The following is a 26162-nucleotide window of genomic DNA, read 5'->3' on the forward strand; positions in this document are numbered from 1 at the left end:
AATACTTGTATTTCATATTAGTGTAGTTAATAAATCATGACCCTAAATTACATGTAATCTATAAATACTGGTGCTGGTGCACAAAACATGCTCTGAGCAAGTTCCCCTTTTTTGCTTTGATTTTCCCTCATTTGGGCTAATCCGAACCACCCCCACACCATCACAGTACCAAACATGGGGATTTAGACACTGTGCACAATCAAGAACCCTATCTGCCCTTCTCAAAAATCTACCTCTCATATGGGGCCATCCACCTTCCCTCACAGCTACAGACCTTTTGCTAGACCCTGCATGTTTTCACCGGAATTTCTTCAGCAACTGACCACGTGTCTTAGTTTCGTATTTGCACCCATCTATATGCTAGGAATCATGGTGGCACCTACATGTTGTATATCAACATTTTTATTAAGCACTCAGCTACATTTGACATGCATCCTAAAATTATTGTATACATTTTTACACATGTAATATCACTTCAAATATGGGGTATTTCCATTTTTTGAAAAAGTCCGGGCCTATAGTGCGAAACTGTCCCCTGCTACCTCAGCTTCGTCAGGTGGCAGGGGACAGTTTCTTTGGTTTTGAAACATGTGGATAGGGGGTATACACCAAAGTCAGATTATGACAGACTAATGAAAAATCATATTTCCCTTTTATGTCAATACTTGTATTTCATATTAGTGTAGTTAATAAATTATGACCCTAAATTACATGTAATCTATAAACACTGGTGCACAAAACATGCTCTGAGCAAGTTCCCCTTTTTTGCTTTGATTTCCCCTCATTTGGGCTAATCCGAACCACCCCCACACCATCACAGTACCAAACATGGGGATTTAGACACTGTGCACAATCAAGAACCCTATCTGCCCTTCTCAAAAATCTACCTCTCATATGGGGCCATCCACCTTCCCTCACAGCTACAGACCTTTGACATGCATCCTAAAATTATTGTATACATTTTTACACATGTAATATCACTTCAAATATGGGGTATTTCCATTTTTTGAAAAAGTCCGGGCCTATAGTGCGAAACTGTCCCCTGCTACCTCAGCTTCGTCAGGTGGCAGGGGACAGTTTCTTTGGTTTTGAAACATGTGGATAGGGGGTATACACCAAAGTCAGATTATGACAGACTAATGAAAAATCATATTTCCCTTTTATGTCAATACTTGTATTTCATATTAGTGTAGTTAATAAATTATGACCTTAAATTACATGTAATCTATAAATACTGGTGCTGGTGCACAAAACATGCTCTGAGCAAGTTCCCCTTTTTTGCTTTGATTTTCCCTCATTTGGGCTAATCCGAACCACCCCCACACCATCACAGTACCAAACATGGGGATTTAGACACTGTGCACAATCAAGAACCCTATCTGCCCTTCTCAAAAATCTACCTCTCATATGGGGCCATCCACCTTCCCTCACAGCTACAGACCTTTTGCTAGACCCTGCATGTTTTCACCGGAATTTCTTCAGCAACTGACCACGTGTCTTAGTTTCGTATTTGCACCCATCTATATGCTAGGAATCATGGTGGCACCTACATGTTGTATATCAACATTTTTATTAAGCACTCAGCTACATTTGACATGCATCCTAAAATTATTGTATACATTTTTACACATGTAATATCACTTCAAATATGGGGTATTTCCATTTTTTGAAAAAGTCCGGGCCTATAGTGCGAAACTGTCCCCTGCTACCTCAGCTTCGTCAGGTGGCAGGGGACAGTTTCTTTGGTTTTGAAACATGTGGATAGGGGGTATACACCAAAGTCAGATTATGACAGACTAATGAAAAATCACATTTCCCTTTTATGTCAATACTTGTATTTCATATTAGTGTAGTTAATAAATCATGACCCTAAATTACATGTAATCTATAAATACTGGTGCTGGTGCACAAAACATGCTCTGAGCAAGTTCCCCTTTTTTGCTTTGATTTTCCCTCATTTGGGCTAATCCGAACCACCCCCACACCATCACAGTACCAAACATGGGGATTTAGACACTGTGCACAATCAAGAACCCTATCTGCCCTTCTCAAAAATCTACCTCTCATATGGGGCCATCCACCTTCCCTCACAGCTACAGACCTTTTGCTAGACCCTGCATGTTTTCACCGGAATTTCTTCAGCAACTGACCACGTGTCTTAGTTTCGTATTTGCACCCATCTATATGCTAGGAATCATGGTGGCACCTACATGTTGTATATCAACATTTTTATTAAGCACTCAGCTACATTTGACATGCATCCTAAAATTATTGTATACATTTTTACACATGTAATATCACTTCAAATATGGGGTATTTCCATTTTTTGAAAAAGTCCGGGCCTATAGTGCGAAACTGTCCCCTGCTACCTCAGCTTCGTCAGGTGGCAGGGGACAGTTTCTTTGGTTTTGAAACATGTGGATAGGGGGTATACACCAAAGTCAGATTATGACAGACTAATGAAAAATCATATTTCCCTTTTATGTCAATACTTGTATTTCATATTAGTGTAGTTAATAAATTATGACCCTAAATTACATGTAATCTATAAACACTGGTGCACAAAACATGCTCTGAGCAAGTTCCCCTTTTTTGCTTTGATTTCCCCTCATTTGGGCTAATCCGAACCACCCCCACACCATCACAGTACCAAACATGGGGATTTAGACACTGTGCACAATCAAGAACCCTATCTGCCCTTCTCAAAAATCTACCTCTCATATGGGGCCATCCACCTTCCCTCACAGCTACAGACCTTTTGCTAGACCCTGCATGTTTTCACCGGAATTTCTTCAGCAACTGACCACGTGTCTTAGTTTCGTATTTGCACCCATCTATATGCTAGGAATCATGGTGGCACCTACATGTTGTATATCAACATTTTTATTAAGCACTCAGCTACATTTGACATGCATCCTAAAATTATTGTATACATTTTTACACATGTAATATCACTTCAAATATGGGGTATTTCCATTTTTTGAAAAAGTCCGGGCCTATAGTGCGAAACTGTCCCCTGCTACCTCAGCTTCGTCAGGTGGCAGGGGACAGTTTCTTTGGTTTTGAAACATGTGGATAGGGGGTATACACCAAAGTCAGATTATGACAGACTAATGAAAAATCACATTTCCCTTTTATGTCAATACTTGTATTTCATATTAGTGTAGTTAATAAATCATGACCCTAAATTACATGTAATCTATAAATACTGGTGCTGGTGCACAAAACATGCTCTGAGCAAGTTCCCCTTTTTTGCTTTGATTTTCCCTCATTTGGGCTAATCCGAACCACCCCCACACCATCACAGTACCAAACATGGGGATTTAGACACTGTGCACAATCAAGAACCCTATCTGCCCTTCTCAAAAATCTACCTCTCATATGGGGCCATCCACCTTCCCTCACAGCTACAGACCTTTTGCTAGACCCTGCATGTTTTCACCGGAATTTCTTCAGCAACTGACCACGTGTCTTAGTTTCGTATTTGCACCCATCTATATGCTAGGAATCATGGTGGCACCTACATGTTGTATATCAACATTTTTATTAAGCACTCAGCTACATTTGACATGCATCCTAAAATTATTGTATACATTTTTACACATGTAATATCACTTCAAATATGGGGTATTTCCATTTTTTGAAAAAGTCCGGGCCTATAGTGCGAAACTGTCCCCTGCTACCTCAGCTTCGTCAGGTGGCAGGGGACAGTTTCTTTGGTTTTGAAACATGTGGATAGGGGGTATACACCAAAGTCAGATTATGACAGACTAATGAAAAATCATATTTCCCTTTTATGTCAATACTTGTATTTCATATTAGTGTAGTTAATAAATTATGACCCTAAATTACATGTAATCTATAAACACTGGTGCACAAAACATGCTCTGAGCAAGTTCCCCTTTTTTGCTTTGATTTCCCCTCATTTGGGCTAATCCGAACCACCCCCACACCATCACAGTACCAAACATGGGGATTTAGACACTGTGCACAATCAAGAACCCTATCTGCCCTTCTCAAAAATCTACCTCTCATATGGGGCCATCCACCTTCCCTCACAGCTACAGACCTTTGACATGCATCCTAAAATTATTGTATACATTTTTACACATGTAATATCACTTCAAATACGGGGTAATTCCATTTTTTGAAAAAGTTGACCGGGCCTATAGTGCGAAACTGTCCCCTGCTACCTCAGCCATTTTTGAATTTAGATAAGTCGCGGCAGGAATATTCGTATTATCAACCCAAAAAAAAAATAAAAAATACCGACGTCGGCGATTTTCGATTTTCAAAATGACAATCGATTATCCACATCGTTTCAGTTATAGCGACCGAAAATCGAAAGTCGGCGACAATCGGTACATCACTAACAAACACTCTGTAAAACAAGATGATCCTCACTTTAAAATTGTGGGATGATTAGCTGGACAAATTATATATATATATATACCATCCAAATAACAATAATTTTCAAATAAAGGGAAACGACTCCTGCAAGAGAAATCAATGGATCAAAATTGCAATAGGATCTAATATGATCCACAAAGAAGCTACATAGCGAATTTTAGTTTGATATGTGACAGAGAAATGAAATTAGAAACAGAAAACCTCGAGACGACGGACGACAGACCTCGCTGTACCATAATACGTCCCGCCTAAAGACGGGCGTATAATAACATCTTCTTTAGTGCTATTGATACTAAATTAAAATCAGATAAATATATAGAAAGAACACGTAGTCCTTTACCTAAATTGTAAATTTCATAATCCCAGGGGTAGGAGTTTTGGTATCTGGGTGGGGCAAAAATGGTCAGTTATTGAATTTGTGAACAATAGAAATTGTTTAACTTCTTGATAACTGCCATTCCAATTCCTTTCAAATTTGGTATGAAGCATACTTGGGGCAAGGAGGACATAAATTGTAAAGCCCCAGGACTTATGAACCCCTGGGGCGTTTAGGGGTTGGACAAAATTTGACCACCTTTCAGATATTTTCTGAATATCTTAAGAAAACTAAATGCATAGTGATATAGAGCAGGAAGTCTTCTACCAAAATTGTAATTTTCACGATCTCTTGGGTAGAGGTTTAAACTCCAGGGTGGCGACGAGCATAGGCCTAAATTTTGCAGCCCTTCACCGACAGTGGTGACGTCTCCATATGAGTGAAATATTCTCGAGAGGGGACGTTAAACAATATTCAATCAATAGCTTTTAACGGCATTGTAGTTTTAAAGAGACACTACAGCTCATTTTCCACATTTTAATGTGTTTTTTAAAACCCGTATTGATAAAATGATAAAAATCATATCGATACTGACAATTTTGGATAATTTGGATGCATCAATTTACTCTCAACTTCGCTTTGGAGATCATCCGGAATTCAAAGGACACGAGACTTTTGAATGCATATTTACATCACGTGATTTTGAATGACAGTAAAGTATCTATAATATTTGTTACAGTGTATCTACATAAATCATGGGTTCCGCGGACTTAACTGCTCCGCCTGTTGTCGGTATCTAGCTTCGGGTAGATCCTGCTGTACGTCTGGCATGTACCATAACCACGGGGAATCTCCTCGTGCTGCCGGATGTTGATCCTCCGCAATTCGGGGATAAACAAGTCGTACTGGGGAAGACTCCCCAGATACTACACCCCCCCCGCCCGTTTTCTCTGAAGGACGGAGAAACGGGTCCAACCATTGGTCAAGGTGGGCGCGACACGCCCCCTTGGAGGAACTATCCGAGGACGCCGGAAAGGGTTCCGACAGGAAAGGTCCGGATAAATGCCCCGCAGAAAACTGACTGAGACTAATCTAATCCCAAACGATGTGGGACAGGGCGAGCCCTGGGTCGCACACCCCTAGCTGAAAAGGATCAATAGATCCTCCCAACAGCTCTAAATCCAGGTGGGGGCCAAGGCAACCTGATGCCTCTGAATTGACGGACTCGGGTTCTGAAAGGGTCATGTCCCACAAGATCCATCTCAAAGTCAAACTCCGCCCCTCGAGTCCAACCTGGGAACCCGAGAAGTTCTCGGGAGACATAGTTCCATGACGCCTCGCTAACAGGACCACTGTAACCATCCGGAACACCTTCACCAGGCGCACATCGAGTAAGGCCAACAGCTGGGGCTTTAATCACACTGATTTCCTCAGCAATGTTAGTCGGCTCCAGGGGGAAATCTCCCCCACCATCTTATATGGCCTCCTTGGAATTCGACCAAGTTCCAGGGCAAGCTACGGTAGCAACATCAACTCTTGCTGTAAATGTGCCGAGCTTAGTCCCTGCCTCAGTGTGGGGGTCCACACTCTCAATGACCAAGTCAGGTGCCAGCACCCATGGTTCGGACTCCAAGGCTGATCCTATCGCACTGCCTCTGGAGATAGACACTTTCTCATCTGAGGCATTGCCAATGCTGGTCACTAACGTTCTCTCTCTAGCAGAAGTGTGAGGCACCAATAAGACGTCCGAGATCTGCTTGATCTGAGGGCTGACTACAAAGTCTTCCAACTCCTTATCCAAACGACCATGAAGGTCTCTAAGAGAGGGTCCGCCCTCGGATTTCCTTCTCTAACTCCTCAAGGCGCTGGCGCATCTCCTTGAACTCCTTGTCAGGATTGGGAGCTTCAATCTGAGCTACCTGCCTCACATCCCTCATGGGCTTGGATGACTTCATCTGCCGTGAATGCTGATAGTACTGCATTCGGTCGACGGCTTCCTCAACTGTCTTGGGCTGGCCGTCCAGGGCATAAAGTCCTGCGTCTCCATCCTCAGCACCGTAGCACATCCGTGGGATGGCATATACATGAAAATCCGGCACAGACGGGAAAGCCTGGGTAGCCAGGGTAAGTACCCTGTCAGCCCAATGTCGCAATGACTCGCCCACATCCTGTGATGCTGACTGAAAGTTCTACTGATGCGTGAAGCCTGGTGCAGATGACCCAAAGCGTTTCTCAAACCGCCCAATGATGTCAGCCAAAGAGAGACTGCGGTCCGTTTCCATCAACAGGGTGTAGTAGTCACTTGCTGTTCCCTCCAATGAAAGGCAGAAATGATCGTGTTGTTCCATCTCAGTCCACTTTTGGCTGCGGGCCAGGCGAATGAACTTGTGCAGGAAGGACTTCCAGCTAGAATTTCCATCGTACCGCAAATCCTTGTACTGGGGTGCGTTTCTACTGCAGCCCATCGACTGCTCCCCTACACAAGAGTACTGGGGGACCTGGTACGTGGTGCGAGACGCTGGAGCTAGTCCCTGGGCAGAATGCCCAGAGAATGGTGTTAGTCATTCTGGTTCACCTAACTGGGGTTGAATGTGCGCTACGCTACCCCCTCATCCCCCAACCCACAAGCCGTGGTGCCAGGGCACGTGAAGGGCCCCTGATGTTGATAGGGAGGAGTCATCATGGTAGTGTAGGGCATATGTGTGCTAACGTAACCGCCAAGCATGGGAGGTATCAAAGGCTGGGTGTGGGGGGCATTCCCCCCCAACCCAAGGGTCTTGCACATAGGATGGGTTGGCACGCGAGACTGAGGACCCTGTAAGCAAATCATAGCCCTGGTTGGGCTGTGGGGACTGGTAATTCCCGTAGGTAATCCCTGGCTCCGAAAATGGGGCAACTGGGGAATACGGTCCAGGAGTGGGGTGCTGCAAGCGTGAACCCAAGCCCATCCGTGGCAAACCCTGACTAAGCTGGTCTAGGGCTTGATCATCAACCCATGAATGAGGGGGTGGGGCTGACCTTGACACTGGAGTGTAGGAATGCAGAGAAGGGGTATGATATTCTGGGAGACTCCCAGAGCTGGGTACATGACCCCCCCCCCCCCCTGAACTGGAGTAGGCCTCACCGGGACCTTAGGAATAACTGAGCCCCCACCTGGGGACAAGAAATCCTCCTCCCACCTATCCCAATCGCTAAACCCTGGGGTGTCGTGTCCAGACCCTTTCTTGGGCGAATCTAATCCCATTAAATTCCCCGGAAGTCACACCTACGTTGCATATCCCAATCTACACTATAACCTTCATCAGGGCCAAACTGTGTGCCACTAAACCTCACTTCCCCACCTGTGGCATCCCTTAACCTACCTCCCCCTCCCTCAAACAGGAAGGCAAGGACGGCGTGAAATAACATTCGCCACCGCCTGAGGATACCTGGGAGTACGCGGGTACATTCCGCGTGACCACAGGTGTGTCCGGGTGAGGTCTCAAGCCCAACCCACATAACGCCTCATCTATAAACATATCCATCTCACATGTAAATAATCCACAATTTTTTTTAATATCAAAAATGCAATCAAGTAATGTCTAAAATGATTCAGTAATTAATATAAAAAAATATATTCCCTGTTAATAACAAAAATCGAAATCTATTCCCGAGTAGAAAAAGGAAAAATCCCAAAGACTTAACTGCTCTGCCTGTTGTCGATCTCTAACTTCGGGTAGGTCCTGTTGTACGTCTGGCATGTACCATAACCGCGGGAAATCTCCTCGTGATGCCGGAAGTCGCTCCTCTGCAATTCGGGGAATAAACAAGTCGTACTGGAGAAGACTCCCCAGATACTACAACAGCAAAGGTGTTGCGTAGAAAATTATTTAAATACCCCTTCAAGGGGGTCCACACTCACCTTCCAAGTATGAAATTATTCCCTGCTCCTTATAATCAGTGATATTATTTAAACAGCCACCCTTCCATGTTCCTATTGACCAATGTTTTTACAACTAACACGTGTCATGTTCAGATAAAGATAGACATCCTTCACGGCTAGTCCCAATGGCAGATTTAGAGGGGGCCAGGACCCCCTCCCCTTTTCGCCACAGATTGTGAGTAAAACTCCTGATTTGGCCTGAATACCTTGGCTAATATTTGACTTTCACATCCACCTTTTGGAAATCCTAGATCTGCTACTGAGTCCTGCATGCGTTTCTCCCAGCTCTTTGTTTTCCAATGGTCATGATACTGATCACAAAGTAAATTTTAGTTCACGTATGAGTTTTATTTCATTTTATTTTGACCTCTTTTCTCACAGAATCTGTCAAACTTCTGGATCTATCCACTACACCTTCTCTCACTGGACGACATACTGCACTGTTCACCGTCTATGCGCATGCGTCTGAAGCCCGAAAGGAGGAGATTAGATATTTTTTGTAAAAGCCATCAAAGAGTATTAATTTTTACGTTGAAACGAGAATTTTAAAATTTAGATCAGTGTTATTTTCGCAAAGTTCATACATTCAGCTATGCAACGAAAATTGGGAAAACTCTGGGAAAATTGTCAATTCATGCTTTTTGCGCAAAATGAGCTGTAGTGTCTCTTTAGTTTAAGACCACATCTTGTTTTATATTGTTGCTGGATATTAGTAGAATTTATCTAGCGTTTGAGTGAGCGATAAGGCCTGGAATCTACCATTCATTTTGGTTTTCAAAGGGGAGTTCCACCCTCAATGGATTACATGTACATGTATTTGGTTTTTTTCCCTTACTTTTTAAGCAAAGGTTTCTGAAAAGAGGGGAGGGGTCCGGGTGTTGGACCCCCAACTCTGGATCTGCCAATGAGATATTCAGTGCCATGATATTTATTGATACCGGAAATACTACAGAGGTATAGCTATATAGATTCCCCGGAATTCAACTGAATAGTGTTGTCTGCTACAGTGAAGTATGGTTTTTTTTTTCCCAGCATTACGTTCTCCGACAACAATATACTTGCCATAGTGTCGAAGCGTGGATCGTTAGTGACGGTGGAATCCAGTAAGTTCAAGTTCTTTATTATCCTTGAGCCAAACGGCTCATCAGAAACAGAATAACATAAATATGGTATATACAGACATCACACAGGAGAGTATACATAAATAGAACAAAAGCTAAATTAAGCATCTCTTTTTAAGCATGCTAAATACAAGTATTTACCTAGATTAATCAATTCTTTGACATTTTGAACACTTAGTAATTGAACCAATTTGAAAGTACTTGGTCTTTTATAATAATATCTTTTTATATATTTTGATCAGTGTACAGTGTTCTAAGACCGCGAATTGATTGTTTGTTTGTTTAACGTCCCATCGAGAATTTTTAACTCATATTGAGACGTCACCAGCTATACGTGAAGGACTATGCTTAGCACTCAGGGCCGTAGCATTGAGGGTGTCGCGACAGGCGTTGATACAATGAAGACCCCTCACATCTACGGTCCTGAGCATAGGTCGAAATTCGTGACAATTCACTAAGCTGGCGACGTCTCCTTATGAGTGAAATATTCTCGACGGAAGTAAAACAAAGAATCAACCATGAAAACATTGAATTACTAGCTCTATTGCCATGCGGGTAGGAACAATAGTCAATTTCAAGCCACTTTGGTTTGAGCATAATTTTATTGCATATACATTGTGTAATATATATATATATATATAAGGTTCAACAACTTACGAGGTTCTCAAAAAAGCATAATTGATAAATATGGTTATAAAGCGTAATATACATGTATGCATACACAGAATAAATACCATAATTATACATGTACATATAGCTTCCCCGGCGTATGTATTACTGGCATGCGAATCTGCTTGAATTCATTATATTGGTTATGACACATGCAGTTGCAAAGTGGATTGAAATTGATTGCAGACACTAAACTCCAATCCAATGTTTTCACGGTCGTTCGCTCTGAGTCATATCAGGTCTGCAATTTTCATTTGTGGCGTGAAATGGTTTGACTGTAATATATGGCAATCACGAACACTATATATCTAAAATGCTATTTATCATATATATTAATCTGTTTGTGGCGGTTCATGTAGGAGGTTATACTATAAATTCTTATTAATCTGTTTGTGGCGGTTCATGTAGGAGGTTATACTATAAATTCTTATTAATCTGTTTGTGGCGGTTCATGTAGGAGGTTATACTATAAATTCTTATTAATCTGTTTGTGGCGGTTCATGTAGGAGGTTATACTATAAATTCTTATTAATCTGTTTGTGGCGGTTCATGTAGGAGGTTATACTATAAATTCTTATTAATCTGTTTGTGGCGGTTCATGTAGGAGGTTATACTATAAATTCTTATTAATCTGTTTGTGGCGGTTCATGTAGGAGGTTATACTATAAATTCAAGTACTCTGCCGATTTCTGTATTTTTAAATTACAGTGTAGCAATATTTGAAAATGCCACTTGCTAACCATACAGTAATAGAATTAATGTAATATGATTCTTTATCATCTAAGAAATGAAAACTGATGATTTAGTGCATAATAGAATCAACAATGAAAAACTGTACATCTAATTCGTGGATTTACTTCCAAAGATGGCATCCCCCATGCGTACATGGAGTTTCGTGGATGGGAGGAACGGATGAATGGCACCTTTATACCAATAGCGCCACCTGTAGTTGCTGGTCACCGGATATACATTCTTACGGCTTTCCGTCCTGATCAAGAGGTGTCAATTATTATATATCCCCTCTTCTTTCTGTCCGTCCGTCTGTCTGTCACAAAATCTTATGATCGCTTCTCCTCCTATATGGCTTATCGGATAGACTTATTGTTGGGACGGGCGGATCCAATCATTTTCCTAGAAGTTATAGTGGATCTAAGAGGGGTGGAGGATGTAAAATAGCTTGTGAACGCTTCTCCTCTTATATGGCTTATTCGATAGACTTAACATTTTGTACAATACTTCAATGCCATTTGAAGATATGCATATTGTAGGGACGGGAAGATCCAGTTGTTATCCTTAAAGTTATTGGTTTCTGAGGGGTGGAGGGTGTAAAATAGCTTGTGAACGCTTCTATATCGTAATGGCGTATTGGAGTTCATAATGTATATGTTCCTGCTCATGCTTTCTCCTCCATACCATGCAGTACATCAAGGGAGGAGGTTTCATTTGGAGCACTTCAAATTTGGGGAGCTGGGGAAACAATTGTTTTTCATTAAAATAATTTCTAAGATTTATTTTCAAGTAAAATAATACCCACCGTCTTCTATTAATAATTCCAAATATGCATCTATATTTATAGAAAAAAGAGCTCTCAATGCAACGACTCTATGCTGTTGATATTTTCAATGTTCTGTCAGGAAAATTAAAAATTGCGTGGTACTTCAACTTTGAGAGACTGGCTAAAGCAAAATCTAACAAAAGAACAGGTGATAAAGCAATTTCCGTACAACCACAAATTCTGATAAACACGGATACCAACACGTTATTCGTCAATTTACCACCTGTACAAAGTACTGGCGAAGCCACGCACGTGGTGTGGGGGTTCAAAGATGATCTGAAGAGTAGTGCTCCGACTTTGTTATTTAAAACTCCCCAACCTGTCTCTGAGCTTGCGCTGTATGAATCAAGCAAATCAGTACCAGTCAACAACAGAACAGACTTTCTGCATAATCCGTGGCAGCATTTCCAAGGAGTGTTTGGACCTCGACTTTCAACAGATCCTGACAAAGCGACACTGTGGGCTGTATCTACTGAGAAGGAGCTCATTCTGAAATTGTCTCCACTCGATGGATCTGTTTTACAATTAATCAGACTAAATATCTTGTTCAATATGACGACAACCGTTACTTCGAGGTTAATGGTGGCAAGAACAAAGTCCAGTCCGGAGGATGTTCTTATTTTTGGAATTGAAGTCACACCCACACGGAATGGGGTTGTGTCAGAAGCATTCATAGACATATGCCGTTCTCACTCTGTTAACCCGAATTTGAAATATTATGTTGTGTGTCTCAGGGATGCGATTGTGAACTGGATTATCGACACGCCCAGCGAATGCCCAGTTGTTGGTCAGATAACCGGTATTAAAACGTCGGACAACAACAAACCTGACATGCTGGTAGTTACAACGAACTCTCCAGATAAATCTGAAATATTTGCCTTAAATGTTTGATATATAGGAATAATAAAGATTCCCATATATGGTGTTGCATACTGTAGATGCATTATATTTACTTCTTCCAAACAAATCTAGTTTTCTGATTCTCGCTTTTTGAAGAGTCAAGGTTAATTCTTAACTCCGTTACTTTGTTCACTAGATTTTCGACCCTTGGTAAAATTCTGCTTGTTTACATCCACTGGGAAGTTATATAAAATTACGTAATTTCCTACATAAAGATATAACTCGGTCAAAAAATACTTGTATTTTCCTTAGAGTTATCGTTCTTTTCCTAATTGAGCTGTGCATGTAAATCGCGAATACTTTTGCTATGACGCTGTATACATGTTTTAGCTCTGTCTGACATAAATTTTCTTATATTCAGTGATATTCGAGGTCCACATGAAACTATATTTTACTCCTATGTGATTTACACATATCCATTATATCATTCAATACATCTTTAAGTGTCAATGGAGGATTTTGCAGCTTTGTCAACCAAATCTCGCAGGCCTCAATAGTACGTATCTTTATTTTCATCACTTGTGAGAAATGTCTGATAAGTTTTGTTATATATATATATATATATATATATATATATATATATATATATATATATAACTATTTACATTTATTAAACCAGTTGTATACTGAAAATGAGACTTTGACAACTGCAATGAAATACATGTAATTGTTATCTATAGTTTTTTGTCGCCTTTGAATGCATTTTTACAGCCTTAAAAAATAAATGATAAAATTCCTACCCTAACCTCATTTTATTCTAGATTCTAGAAATTAATTTCCTATAACCTAAGTATAAAAACATTTAAAACGACTAGAAGGAATATTTTTTCTTGTAAAATAGAAAGTCGTTGTAAATATCAATTGCATATAAATGACAACTGCAACTGTTCTGGCGAATATAACAAAATGAACCACTAATATATAAAATTATATTCAGAACTTTGACTATTTGTCATGCAAAATCAATTAGATTGTCACTTTGTTTAGAAACAAATTTGTAACACTTGATTTATGCTGAGAAAAAATATTTAAAAACCGGTCAAATCTCTGCCTTTTCTCTTCTTGATGCCTGTCCATCTCTTTCACCATTTCATTTAAAAAAAATTGTTAAAATCCTCAACATACTTCCACGTTGTGGGACTTTTTCTTGTTTTATCATTTTCATCCAATACTTCTCGGTTTTCTTTTTTATTTCATGTTCTTCCATTTGTTCATGACCCGAGCCTTGGGTACTTTAACTCCAGATGACCCGAGCCTTGGGTACTTTAACTCCAGATGAACTGAGCATGCGTATTATCATTTATTCAGCAGAAAAGCATCTGGTGGGTGGCCATGTATATGGTCATGCTATAGATGACGTGGATGTGCATGAGGGGCTACATGTCTCACTACAGCACAAAAACTCATCTAAGCTTTTCTCATAGTAAAACTTTTAAAGTTTTTTCTACATCATTCATGTATTGTCCATAAAAGCATGCCTCTACCTTCTCTGCAAGTCTATCATTTGCCTCAGAGGGAATACATGTACATGTATTGGATAAATTGCAGTTCTGTGTTGCATTGCCAAACACCTTGATTCATCAACGACTTCTTCACAGCAGGATCTGATGGGGAAATATAATATCTTGATGAATTATAAATATTTCTCTTCTGAACTGTATATGAGACAATTACCAAACACTGCCTGTAAAATTGAAAAAGTAACATTTTTTGAAATATTTTTAAGGTATTACCACCCTCCGGTGACGTCATAAGATTTTGCAAAGTCAATTATTAAATAAGATTTATGCATGACAGGAACACAAATTTTTTTGGAATCTTTTTCAATAAGTATTGTAAAAAATCTTGTTAACCATAAAATATTTAAAAAGTCTTAAGTTTTATATGAATAATCAATTATATGTTTCAAAATATTGAATCCAAGGGCAATAACTCTATTTTCATTAAATTATTTGTCAAGTCCATTATGCGATATATTTCCTTTGTTTTTCACCAATATTTTGTATATTTTTTAAAGAAAGAGTTTCATGAAATTGTTATGAATATTATTATATGATATATCGTTGCAACCAGTTTTTGTTAAAAATTGATAATGCTGTTTAAAGAAATTGCAATTTCCTGACGTTGATAAGAGGTATATTGTGCTACTTGATAAAAATATCATTAATACCGCAACATACTTATTTCATCAGTTTTATTTCTTACTAAGATATATTATTTGAAGAATCTACAATCAAATAAAAGATTTAACTTATAATTCTAGAAGGATGGAATTACATGTACCTTAAAGATGTTGATTTCAGACTCTTTGTGTTTGATTTTTTGCCTCTATATTGAACAGTCTGGCAAATATATAACAGGTATGGTTTAAAATGTTGCTCTGGATCACAACATGAATTTCAAAATATTTGATTAACCACACCACACTTGGAATCTTCAATCCGGTTGTGAATAGACGGAAAGCACCCAGGTAAAGTGTCTTTGATATACTTCCAACACAATCAATCAAAGTCCACGAAAAAGTTTTGATAGGTAAATAAACTGTTAACTGTTACACAGCCTCGCTACTTTCATCCGCCAACATCTTTGAACTCGATTAACCCTGTCGGGAAGTGGGATTCAACTCGGATTGAGGTCAAAGTTTAAATGACGAACATTGTACAATAGTTACAAGTGTAAATGTTGGTGCATGTCTTGTGAACATAAAATCCCATCTTTTTTTGTAAAGGGTTTATTTGTATCCTTAATAAAAGGGTTGGCGAAACTCCGGACTTTTGTCGTGTCCAGAGTTAAATGTCGCACTTTTATAGTTCCAGTCGAAATCGCCCTCTGTCAACGCTTGGAATCACGTGACAATTTTTAAATCACATGATATAAACCGTCAATATCGTTTCCTTTCCCTTTAAAAGTTCTCGCAACAGGTGATACATCAGGCTCTTTAAGTACATTTTTATCGCATGTTTTACAGCCTTTCTTACTTTTGGTTCTATCAAATACCCATCACATGAATGTCCTACATTCGTACGCGTACTTCCAAAAGGATGCGAAAACAGAAATTTCGAACCATTTACAGTACGTATTAATTAATTGCACCAAAAGCATTTCATAATATGACTAAATATTTAGTCTGAAACATAAATGGTAGATATTAGAAACTTCTACAAAACTTCTGTCAAAAGTCGTTGACAGAGGTGTAGTGCTTGTAACGCACGGAAGTCTGGGTAGCCAATGCTGGTGACGTCTCAACGCGAGTAAAATATTCTCGAAGGGAACAAAGTAGCGGCGAATGACTGTTCCAGGCTTCCATACAACCTCCCAAGACCGAGTGAGTTCTACGGGTACGTACTTCTACTTGTGTTAATAGTGTATAATTAACCAATAGTAATTTTGTTTTCATATTTTCATAGATTGATCTAGTATAATTAATGATAGGATGGCTACTTTCTGTTTCATATTTGACTACAATGTAGTTTGTTTTGTTTGTGGTCTTCCGTTGTGAGTTCATACTCAAAAGAACCGTGACTCTCACAACACATTTTACGTTTGATGCGGTCGTTGGGATGTACATGTAGTTGTGCATAAATGAATAGGTTAACGTCCGAGTATCTCTCCATTCCTTAAAAATAATGGAGCCGAGGCCCCGAAGGGACCGAGGTCCATTGCTTTTAAGGAATGGAGAGGAACTAGGACATTGACTGACTTAGTATCCACCCCCAGTTTAAATCTAACTATAAGTGTAACTCATATTAGGAAATTCTTTCAATAAATTATAAAGATACTGTTAAATATCAGAATTATATATAATACTGATGTAGAGTTTTGTCATGTAAAACATCTATTGTTTAATTATTCCAAGGTTATCATTGTCCTCATTGGCTCAGTGTATAGGGCTTCTGCCTTTCATGTGAGAGGTCTAAGGATCGACTCCTATCTGTGCCTTTGGATTTTCATTTTAAAAGTATTATCTACATTTTGTTAAAAAGCTCCACAGTCACAGGGGGGGGGGGGGGGGGACTTCATAAAAAAAAACATTTTAACTCAACAGAACATCTCTAAGTAGTTGCCTGAAACTCTCCATTCCTGAAAAAATAATGGGAGTGTTCGAACAAAAGAATGACGTCGCATGTGGATTCTAAAAACACACAAGAAATTGATATGAAGATTGCAAATTGCAAATATATGTGATGACAATCATATGGAAGGACATATACATGTATACCAATGACACTGAATACACTTGGACAAAGCATGTTTAATTCAATTGTTGTGGTAGCATCCACAAGTCAAATCACGTCATTACGTAATGCTATGTAACTCCATACAAAACGATGTATTTTTAAAACACGGAAATATATTATTTTTACTATGTTAAAAACATTTCCTTATAAATCAAAAAGGTATAATATTGTCTTCTTTCCAATAAATTCCGTCCAGTCCGAATAACATGTAAACTCTTTGGCTGCAACAGAACCACATTACATGCTGATTAATAATAGCCATCGCTTATCTTTTATTTACTGATTTATAACAGTGATTTCGGTAGGAATTTCTTGGCATGGTAATGACTACACTGTAAGATTACTATACCAGTGAACACCGCTCACCCCACACAGTTCACCATACATGTATACACGCTTGTTCGCATGAAATACACCGAAATCATTAAGGTGGAATGATGCACCTGGTGATTTTTCCTGTACCAATTCCTTATATATAAATAGACACATCTGTAATAACCCCAGATCACAAGTATTTGTCGTTAATTTTTCACAAGTTTTATTAATTTTTTAATGAAAATTTAATTTCATAAATTTTCTGTTGCATACTCACGAAATCTTTGTTTTGTCATTTGAGATATTCCTGTTTACGCTGTCTGAATTATTAAGGTATTTCGTTTCCAACCGAAAACCTTAAGTCATTGTTATTGTAAAGTTTTATGTTCCTATTTTTTCCCCTTACAATGTTTGTGAACACGATTTCTCGGATATGCGTCCGCCGATTTTCGTGAAGTTTTCAGAGATGATAGATATTCACTTAAACTTGATAGGTATTTTTAAAAAAAATTGATTACGTCAATTATTACATAAGATAGTGAATTTTGTTCTGAAATTTAGGGGGTCAGTTTGTGCAGGAGTGTTCTCGGAAACTATTAAGATATCAACTTGAAATTTTCAGCGATTGCCTACTGCGACACTGATTCTCCGGTTTTAAGGTCCTATCCGAAAGATCCGTGATTCTCACTTCTAAATGCTGAGCGTTTAGGCGAAGGAACAATCACTACCTATGTTTACGTCTTAGGTTTGACGCGGTCACGACGAGTGGAGCTTGAACTCACGACCTCCCAGTTACGAATTGAACGCTCTACCACTGAGTAACCGTGACCGGTTGTTTGACCTTGTGACCTTGGAGTTTGACTTACTGTTAAGAAAACCTTACCTATTCAATATCTGATGAACTGACGTACACTTTTGTATCTACATGAGTGAAGAATTCTTGAATCATATGGCACGTAAAAATAATATGTGAGACGAAAAATTATTTTAATATCTTAAATAAATATGCGTAACATGCACTATTTAGTTATACAATGCTTAACAAATGATTTCTACAATGTGCAAAATAAACCCATGACTGCATTATAATTTGTTTATGTTCTATTTTCTTTAAAAATCCTTTATAAATTAGTGACATGTTAGCTTAACGCTCCGTAACGTGAACATAGTGTCATTAGATTGCCAATATCTATATTTAATTACCAAAAGTATGAAAGTTTCAACCAATACTAGATGTTTAAACAATTCATTGTTTATGCAATATTTACAGATTTTTATTAGCTCACCTGAATTAAAAGCCCAAGTGAGCTATTTTGATCACCTTTTGTCTGTCGTCTGTCCGTCAACTTTTCACATTTTCATCTTCCCCAGAACCACTGGGTCAGGAATTTCAAGCAAACTTGGTACAAATCATTCATGGGTTATATGAAACCTTTCTGACATAGTGCAGATTCCAGTTTATTAAAATCATGGCCCCGGGTGTAGTGTGAAGCCAGGGGATCAGTTTTACATGGGAATATAAAGGAAAAATCTTCGAAAATCTTCTTAAGAACCACTTGTCCAGGAAAGTTCAAATTTACATGAAAGCTTCCTGAAATAGTGCAGACTCCTAATTGTTGAAATCATGTCCCCCGGGGATCAAAGTTTTACATACACATGTATAGGAAAAAGATTCGTCTGCAGAACCACTGTGCCAGAAAAGTTTATATTTACATGAAAGATTCCTGCTATAGTGCAGATTCAAGTTTGTTAAAATCATGTACCCCGGGGTAGGGTTGGGCCACAATAGTGGATCAAACTTTTACATGGGAAGATATAGGGAAACTTTTCTTCTAAGGAACCACTTGACAAGAAATGGAAGCTTCCTGCTATAGTGCAGATTCAAGTTTGTTAAAACCATGTCCTCCGGGGGTAGGATGGGGTAACAATAGGGGTTTTTAGTTTTACATACAAATACATAGGAAAAATCTTTTTAAAAATATCATTCTCAAGAACCATTGGGTCAGAAAAGTTTACATTTGCATGACAGCTTGCTGACATAGTGCAGATTCAAGTATATTAAAATCATGGCCTTGGGGGTATGTTAGGGCCACAATAGGAATGAAAGTTTTACATACAAATGAAAGGTTAAGTATATAAGGGAAATATTTTTCTCAAGAACCACTAGTTCAAATTTACATGGCAGCTCTCTGACAAAGTGCTGATTCAAGCATGATTTAGCAAAATTGTTAAGACCTTGTTTTGTGAAGCTTGACCTTGACCTAGAGTTAGACCTACTTACCGCCGCGGTGGTCTAGAGGTTAGAGCTTTCGCCTCGCATGTAACGTGGAAGGCCGGGTTTCGAATCCCGGCCGCGACAGACCTACTTGTAAGTCGTTAAAGCAGGTAGTGAGTGACAGTTCCATCGCCAAACACTCGACATCAGGTGTGAATGTCACCGGTCCTCGGATATGACCTTAAAACGGATGTCCCGTGTCACAATAGGTGTGGCACTCTAAAGAACCCTCACTGCTCAATGGCCGTGGCGGTTCTCGGCTGTCTAGCAAGTTTGCATAGTACACTCCAGTTATTGTACTTCTCTTGGGTAAAACGTCCTACATAGTTCGTCTTTTGCGTCCCAAACTACTGTAGCCATCACCTTGCCAGCAGATAGTTGTGTCTTGAACTTCTTTGGCCTCGGGGACCCAGGCGCTATACCCACTGACGACTCTTGAGTTTTATTCTCTGACTCATAATAATGAACCCAAGTCTCATCTACAGTTACCAGACTCAAAAGAAAATCATCTTTTGAGCTAAAATACTTAGCGATGAGCAAATGGCAACCAGAGCATTAGCCTAGTACCCGAGGCCTTCCGAGTTCAAGCACAAAGCTTGCACTCGGAAGGTCACGGGTACTAGGTTACCAGAGCATCAGTATGCAGCGCCTTTGAAACTTTAGATGAAAAGCATGTCTTTGCATCACTAGCCATGTTTGACATTCAATATCTTATTAAAGAATGATTCGATACGCGTGCAATTTTGTACCCAGGTATAAAACATGTATTGCAACAAGGTATGAAAATCGTGACCATCTTGGTATGTCGGAAATGAGATAGGCTTGTTACTTATTGACTCGCCCTCGTACATCACAGTAATAAAACAAACAAATCAAAAACTTGTACTATATGAATAAAAACACATACACATACAGAAGAATCAGGGGTAAAAATGAGGCAAAAAGCACAGCACTAATACAGAAACATAAAACATGCATAGATATAAATAAAAACAGATACAAACAGAAGAATCAAGGATAAGAAGGGAGTAAGATACACAGCACTAATGCAGATGGGAAACATAAACGTGTATAGATATACAGGGACTATATAGAACACAGATACATACAAAAGAATGAAGGGTAAGATACACAGCACTAACACAGCTGGAATAGTAAAATTAAACATATAACAATAATAGTTTAAATTTTAAAAAAAGAAAAAGATTGAGGCTGGAGTCTGCATGAGCTACAGTTACAATTTACTTCCCACACCAATTTAAGGTATGCTGTAATTTGAAAATTGACTGTATGATGAGAAATTTCTGACCTTTTTTGACAAAGAGTTCCAGAGCTTTGCTGCGTCATATCTGAAAGATTTAATCCCTTTGACCTTGAATTAGAAAATGTATCCTATTAGATATTTTTAGAAGTACATGTATTCAAAGTAGGGATTTCATATTTTGTATATAGATTCTTTATGACAAGACGACCTTGTGATACATGTGACCATGACCTACTTTCTTTGAAAATCTGACGTAATCAATATCCTGAACTATCATATTTCTATATAGAATTTTATGGCAAGATCTTTATTTACTTCAGTGTTTGACCTTGACGTGGAAGTTTGTCCTACTTTTAATTTGGTCTGTAAATTGAAACCACTTACTTTGTGAGAAAAGTTGTCACAAACAACTCCACAACTATAACATTTCGCAATCTATTTTTAGTAAAACATACGACCAGTAACCCCCAGCATATGGGTTTCTTATTTTCTATATGTTTCAAAATGATATACGATATAAATGATAAACATACTAGTCTAGGATTTCTTAGAATATAATTTTGATTGGTGTAATCTTCATGAAATCTACCGCGATTTTGTCCTTCTACATTTACCAATCAAGTCCGCGTGTTGCCCCCTAAACCATTTAAGTCTACATTCTCTCCAGATAGTTTTTTTTTTCAATTTCAGCAAAACATGGACAAATCCTGCAGCAACTGGCAAGCTGGAAAAACAGTTCTTGAGTGTAATAAGTACATGTTATCCAATCAAATCCACTGTGATGTCACATTTAAAGTAGGCAAGGAAGAACGAGAAATACGAGCACATAAGTATGTGATGACCAGTAGGAGTTCCGTCTTCTGTGACATGCTGTTTGGAAGTTTATCCGAAAACACTGATGTTATTGTTGTTCCTGATGTTGAACACGACGTATTTGAGGTTTTGTTAAGGTGAGTAAGATAAGTTTTATTCAGACGTGGTGAATTTCTTTAACAATTACATATTCAGTTAAATATTAAAATTATTTTTCAAAACAATTTCCATGGTGTAGCATGAATACTCCTCTCGAAACTTAGTTCACAGTTTTATGGGATATATTTTGTTTTATATTTTGTGATACTCCCAGTCCTAAAGTAGCTTTTAGATATAAATTTTTAGTCCGCTAGCGACGAAGTCGAAGAGGACTTAGGTTTATACTCCGTCCGTTTGTCTGTCCGTCCGTCCGGTAAATCAGTTTTCCGCACTTTTTCTGTTCTTGCAGATTTTCATTTGATATATTGCTTTGCCCTAACAAATTACAGATCAAGTTTAAATTTTGTTTCGGTCCGTTGGTTTTTCACTTTCACTAAGTTATTGCCCTTAGAAAAATAGCGTGAATTATCAGCTTGTTGTGCTTTCAGATATTTATTTGATACATTGCTTTGCCAATAGATGTTAATACAGACCAAGTATTAATTTTGTGATTTTTTGCTGAGTTGTGGTCCTTGGACGTCAAAGAATAGTGTGAATTATCTGTTGTTCGAACTTTGTTTTGTGCATGCAGATATTCATTCGATAATTGGTACATTTTTAATTCGCCTCTACAAAGTTGATAAGAACTATTGGAGTCACTTCCACACCAGGTTAAAATTTACATCCAAATTTCTTTTTTCTGTAGATAATAGTACTACACTCATTGAAATACAAAATTGTAGCTAGATTATTCATAATCATCAACATTTCACAGTTCAGTGACTCGGTTAAAGACCTAAACCTAAGTATAGATTTGTCTTTTTTCCTGGTCTAGTCTCTACTCGAATAGTAGTTGATTTCCAACCACTCCTATCTTGGTTCCTCAGCTTTCCCTTTTACCATGACCTACATAATGAACTTTGAATATTGTTACGGTCCAGTAATTTTGCGACCGGTAGGGGACTATGTATTGCCATGCAATACTTTCAGAATGCTTGTTACGTTTGAATACGATTAATGTGATTTACGTGTACATATCTTAAGACAACTTTGTAGGTTTCTCTATTACGAAGAGGCAGACTTTGGTGAGGTAAACGTCACAGACATTTTACAAGCCGCCGAGAAATACGCAATCCCAGATCTAACTGCTGCATGCGGCTCCTACCTGGAAACTCAAATTGGAGTGGAGTCAGTCTGTATCATTATGGAGAATGCCAAAATGTTTCATTTAAACGATTTATTCATCAAATGCACCGAGTTTATTGTACAGTCCGAGGCTATTTCTAAAAGAGTCATAGAGTCATATGGATTTCTGCAACTTAGCAGGGGTATTGTCAGGTCTGTACTAGAATTAGACGAATTATTGGTGAATGAAGAATGTGTGTACAAATCACTTTTATTCTGGGCACAGGAAGCTTGTGAAAGAGAAGGAAAAGACAAAGATGATGCTGAAGAGATTCGCAGTACATTGGGTGACCTTTTATATCGTATTCGATTTCCAGTGATGTCTTTAGAAACATTCTGGAAAGAGATTGCTTACGACAATGTATTATCGCTTGAAGAAAGAGATCAAATATCGAGAGCAATTGTCGGGAAATCTGATGTAAATTCTTTACCGTTCCCAAAACGACGTAGAGTGAAAAACGTCACCGTTTATAGAGGTACGGAATACCAACCCACTTGGGATTTGAAGGGCAAAGTAGATGCACTACGGTTCGAAGTCAACAAGGCTTTGTTCTTACGCGGATTGGTTTTGCTCGGATGTGGCGATACAGACCCATACACTTATTCAATAGAAGTCAAAATCATAAATAGTGACAATGAAAATGTTCTTCATTACCCCGAACAATCTATTACCAGTTGTGGACCTGAATTCCATATAGTTTTTGATAAGCTGTGTCCCATTCAAGCAAACCAGATGTATACCATTTGGATAAACATGTGTGGTCCCAACAGCTTACAAGTGAGGGGGTGTGATAGTGAGGTCGACGAAATGGACTTCCAGTTTAAGTTTTTCAAGAGTGAGATGTGCACTAATGGTACTAGTGTCAATTGCGGACAGCTGCCGGGACTTTTGTGTGTATTTCCACAACAAAACCTCAGATGTTAACGAATATGAAGGGAACGAACAATATTGATTATGTTTTGCGATTTAGTTTAGTCTGCTTCGTAAATAAATTCAAACTATGCTTATACATGTATATGAAAATGTAATTTGCCAAACATTTTCTGTTGTGATACCATTTTGCATTTTGTGGTTTGAAATTAATGTTTAGAAAATGTTTTTAACAAAATTCATTACATCATAATTTTAAGGATGTGGATCGAGTCTTTGTAAATATGGATTATAAACTAGCTGTCTTCGCTTTGAATTTAGAATGTGTATATGTGATGAAATTGAAACAGAAATTCCAATGGTAATAAAATACAATTTTTACAAAAAGCTGTCGTACAATAAGGTCATTAGTAGAAAGACACTAATTACAATCATACAGTGTATATTGCAACTACAAAACTACAGCACCATAATTTATTCTCTCGATTTCAACAATTTTAAGGCGTTTCCAACGATTAATAAACGGGCAAGAATGAAAGTAAACAGTATTAATTGTCATATTTGCTTTCCATGAAAAGCAATTTCCATTATTCGAAGGTCTGTTTCAAATTCAGAGGAACACGTGCGTTGTCAGATGTGAACAAATTTGCGAGTTCACTTTTAGAGACTAACGTTAGAAATATTGTTACTGGATTAGATTTGCTGAACAGAATTGATAGTACTTAAAACCTACCCTCAGACGGACGACAAATGGAAATGTGATTTATAAATACACCTCAAATCTATTAGAATAACCTTAGGTAGTTTATTACATTAGAATTGTATCTAATGGCTCGCTACAGCACCTCTTATGAAGTATGATTTCACCATCGAAAGAGTGATACAAACTCTCAATTATTTTATATGATTGTTTTGATGATTTTTCATGGAATGATAAAAATGGTACTTTGTTTGCAAATAAGTGATTCTGGAGTCCAAATTTCGTTGTAATTTGGTGTATGATATGAATGTCTAATAAAATTTGCCTAAAATATTCAGATTTAGACGTTCAAATTTTAAAGAAAAAAATATTTATGAAAATTGAAAACGTTATTTGTTAATATTTTTTAATTCTACAGATAAAATCCTAAGAAAAACAAGTCAGTTAGAAAAGAGATATATCGAAGAAATATATTATGAGAAGAAATTTGAACGAAATGACCAAATTTCAGATATAATCACTATTTTCAAACGAGAGAAAAAAAGTACCAATCCCGATCAAAATTGATAAAAATTCCTAAAATAATCATATTGTTGCTAATTGTGTGCACTGTTCATCAAGAAATTAGTTTCCTCTATAAATTCGTTTAATTTGTAAACCATTTTACATCAAGGGAATGCAGTTTTCTGATTACAATGTTCTCTATGACTACTTTTTAGCTCACCTGAGCTGAAAGCTCAAGTGAGCTACATGTATTCTGATCGCTTGTTGTCTGTCCGTCTGTCTGTGAACTTTTTACATTTTTGACTTCTTCTCCAGAACCACTGGGCCAATTCCAACCAAACGTGGCCAAAAGCATCCCTAGGTGAAGGGCTTTCAGGTTTGTTCAAATGAAGGTCCATGTCCCTTCCAAAGGGGAGATAATCACAAAAAATTGCAAAAATAGGGTGGAGTCATTTAAAAAATCTCCTTCTCAAGAACCACTGGGCCAGAAGAGCTGAAATTTACATGAAAGCTCTCTGACATCGTGTAGATTCACGTTTGTAAAAATCATGGCCCCCTGGTGTTGGATGGGGCAATAATAGGGGATCAAAGTTTTACATACAAATATATAAGTATTCAATTCAATTCAATTCAATTCTTTATTGGCACTAAAGCACATTATATAAGAATGTGTTGTTAGCCATACATAGATACACATATATATTGATACATTACAAAATATCAAACTGTTGAAAACTTATTTCTAACATTAAAACAGTCTCTGATGTATAGACAGGTTTGTTTTGTAGATACAAGGTTATGTGGATTTAGTAAACAAAATAAGGTATTAATATCTAGTAGTTTTGAATGCATTTTTCTAATATGTTCATACACAGGACAATCAAGTAAAAATGTTTTTCATCTTCAACAATAGTTTGACAATGAAAACAAAATCTATTTTCTCTAGGAATGACAGGATTACAATAT

The 26162-nt window shown here is 38.1% G+C and overlaps 2 protein-coding genes across 2 annotated transcripts in view; both read left to right on the forward strand.

Annotated features, from left to right (window-relative positions):
- LOC125659134 (uncharacterized) overlaps positions 1-26162 on the forward strand; it is a 39727-nt gene that overhangs the window by 8027 nt on the left and 5538 nt on the right. Inside the window, exons 3-5 of the mRNA XM_048890687.2 lie at positions 9681-9751; positions 11304-11437; positions 12015-13389. Coding sequence (XP_048746644.2) covers positions 9681-9751; positions 11304-11437; positions 12015-12884 — 1075 coding nt within the window. The 3' untranslated portion in view covers positions 12885-13389. The remainder of the gene's footprint in view (positions 1-9680; positions 9752-11303; positions 11438-12014; positions 13390-26162) is intronic.
- Positions 16021-25023, forward strand: LOC125659136 (BTB/POZ domain-containing protein 6-like). Its single transcript, XM_048890693.2, has 3 exons — positions 16021-16231; positions 21676-21935; positions 22993-25023. The coding sequence occupies exons 2-3, from the start codon at positions 21682-21684 to the stop codon at positions 24044-24046; spliced, it is 1308 nt and encodes a 435-aa protein (XP_048746650.2). The 5' UTR covers positions 16021-16231; positions 21676-21681; the 3' UTR covers positions 24047-25023.

Source organism: Ostrea edulis, chromosome 9 (assembly GCF_947568905.1).
Source record: "Ostrea edulis chromosome 9, xbOstEdul1.1, whole genome shotgun sequence".
NCBI classification, from domain to species: Eukaryota; Metazoa; Mollusca; class Bivalvia; order Ostreida; family Ostreidae; genus Ostrea; species Ostrea edulis.

What these genes read in the sequence shown, in the direction of transcription:
- LOC125659136 (XM_048890693.2), top strand. Translation starts at nt 21,682, where the DNA reads ATGGACAAATCCTGCAGCAACTGGCAAGCTGGAAAAACAGTTCTTGAG. An exon ending in GTATTTGAGGTTTTGTTAAG is followed by an intron (nt 21,936 to 22,992) that starts GTGAGTAAGATA and finishes ACAACTTTGTAG; the next exon opens with GTTTCTCTATTACGAAGAGG.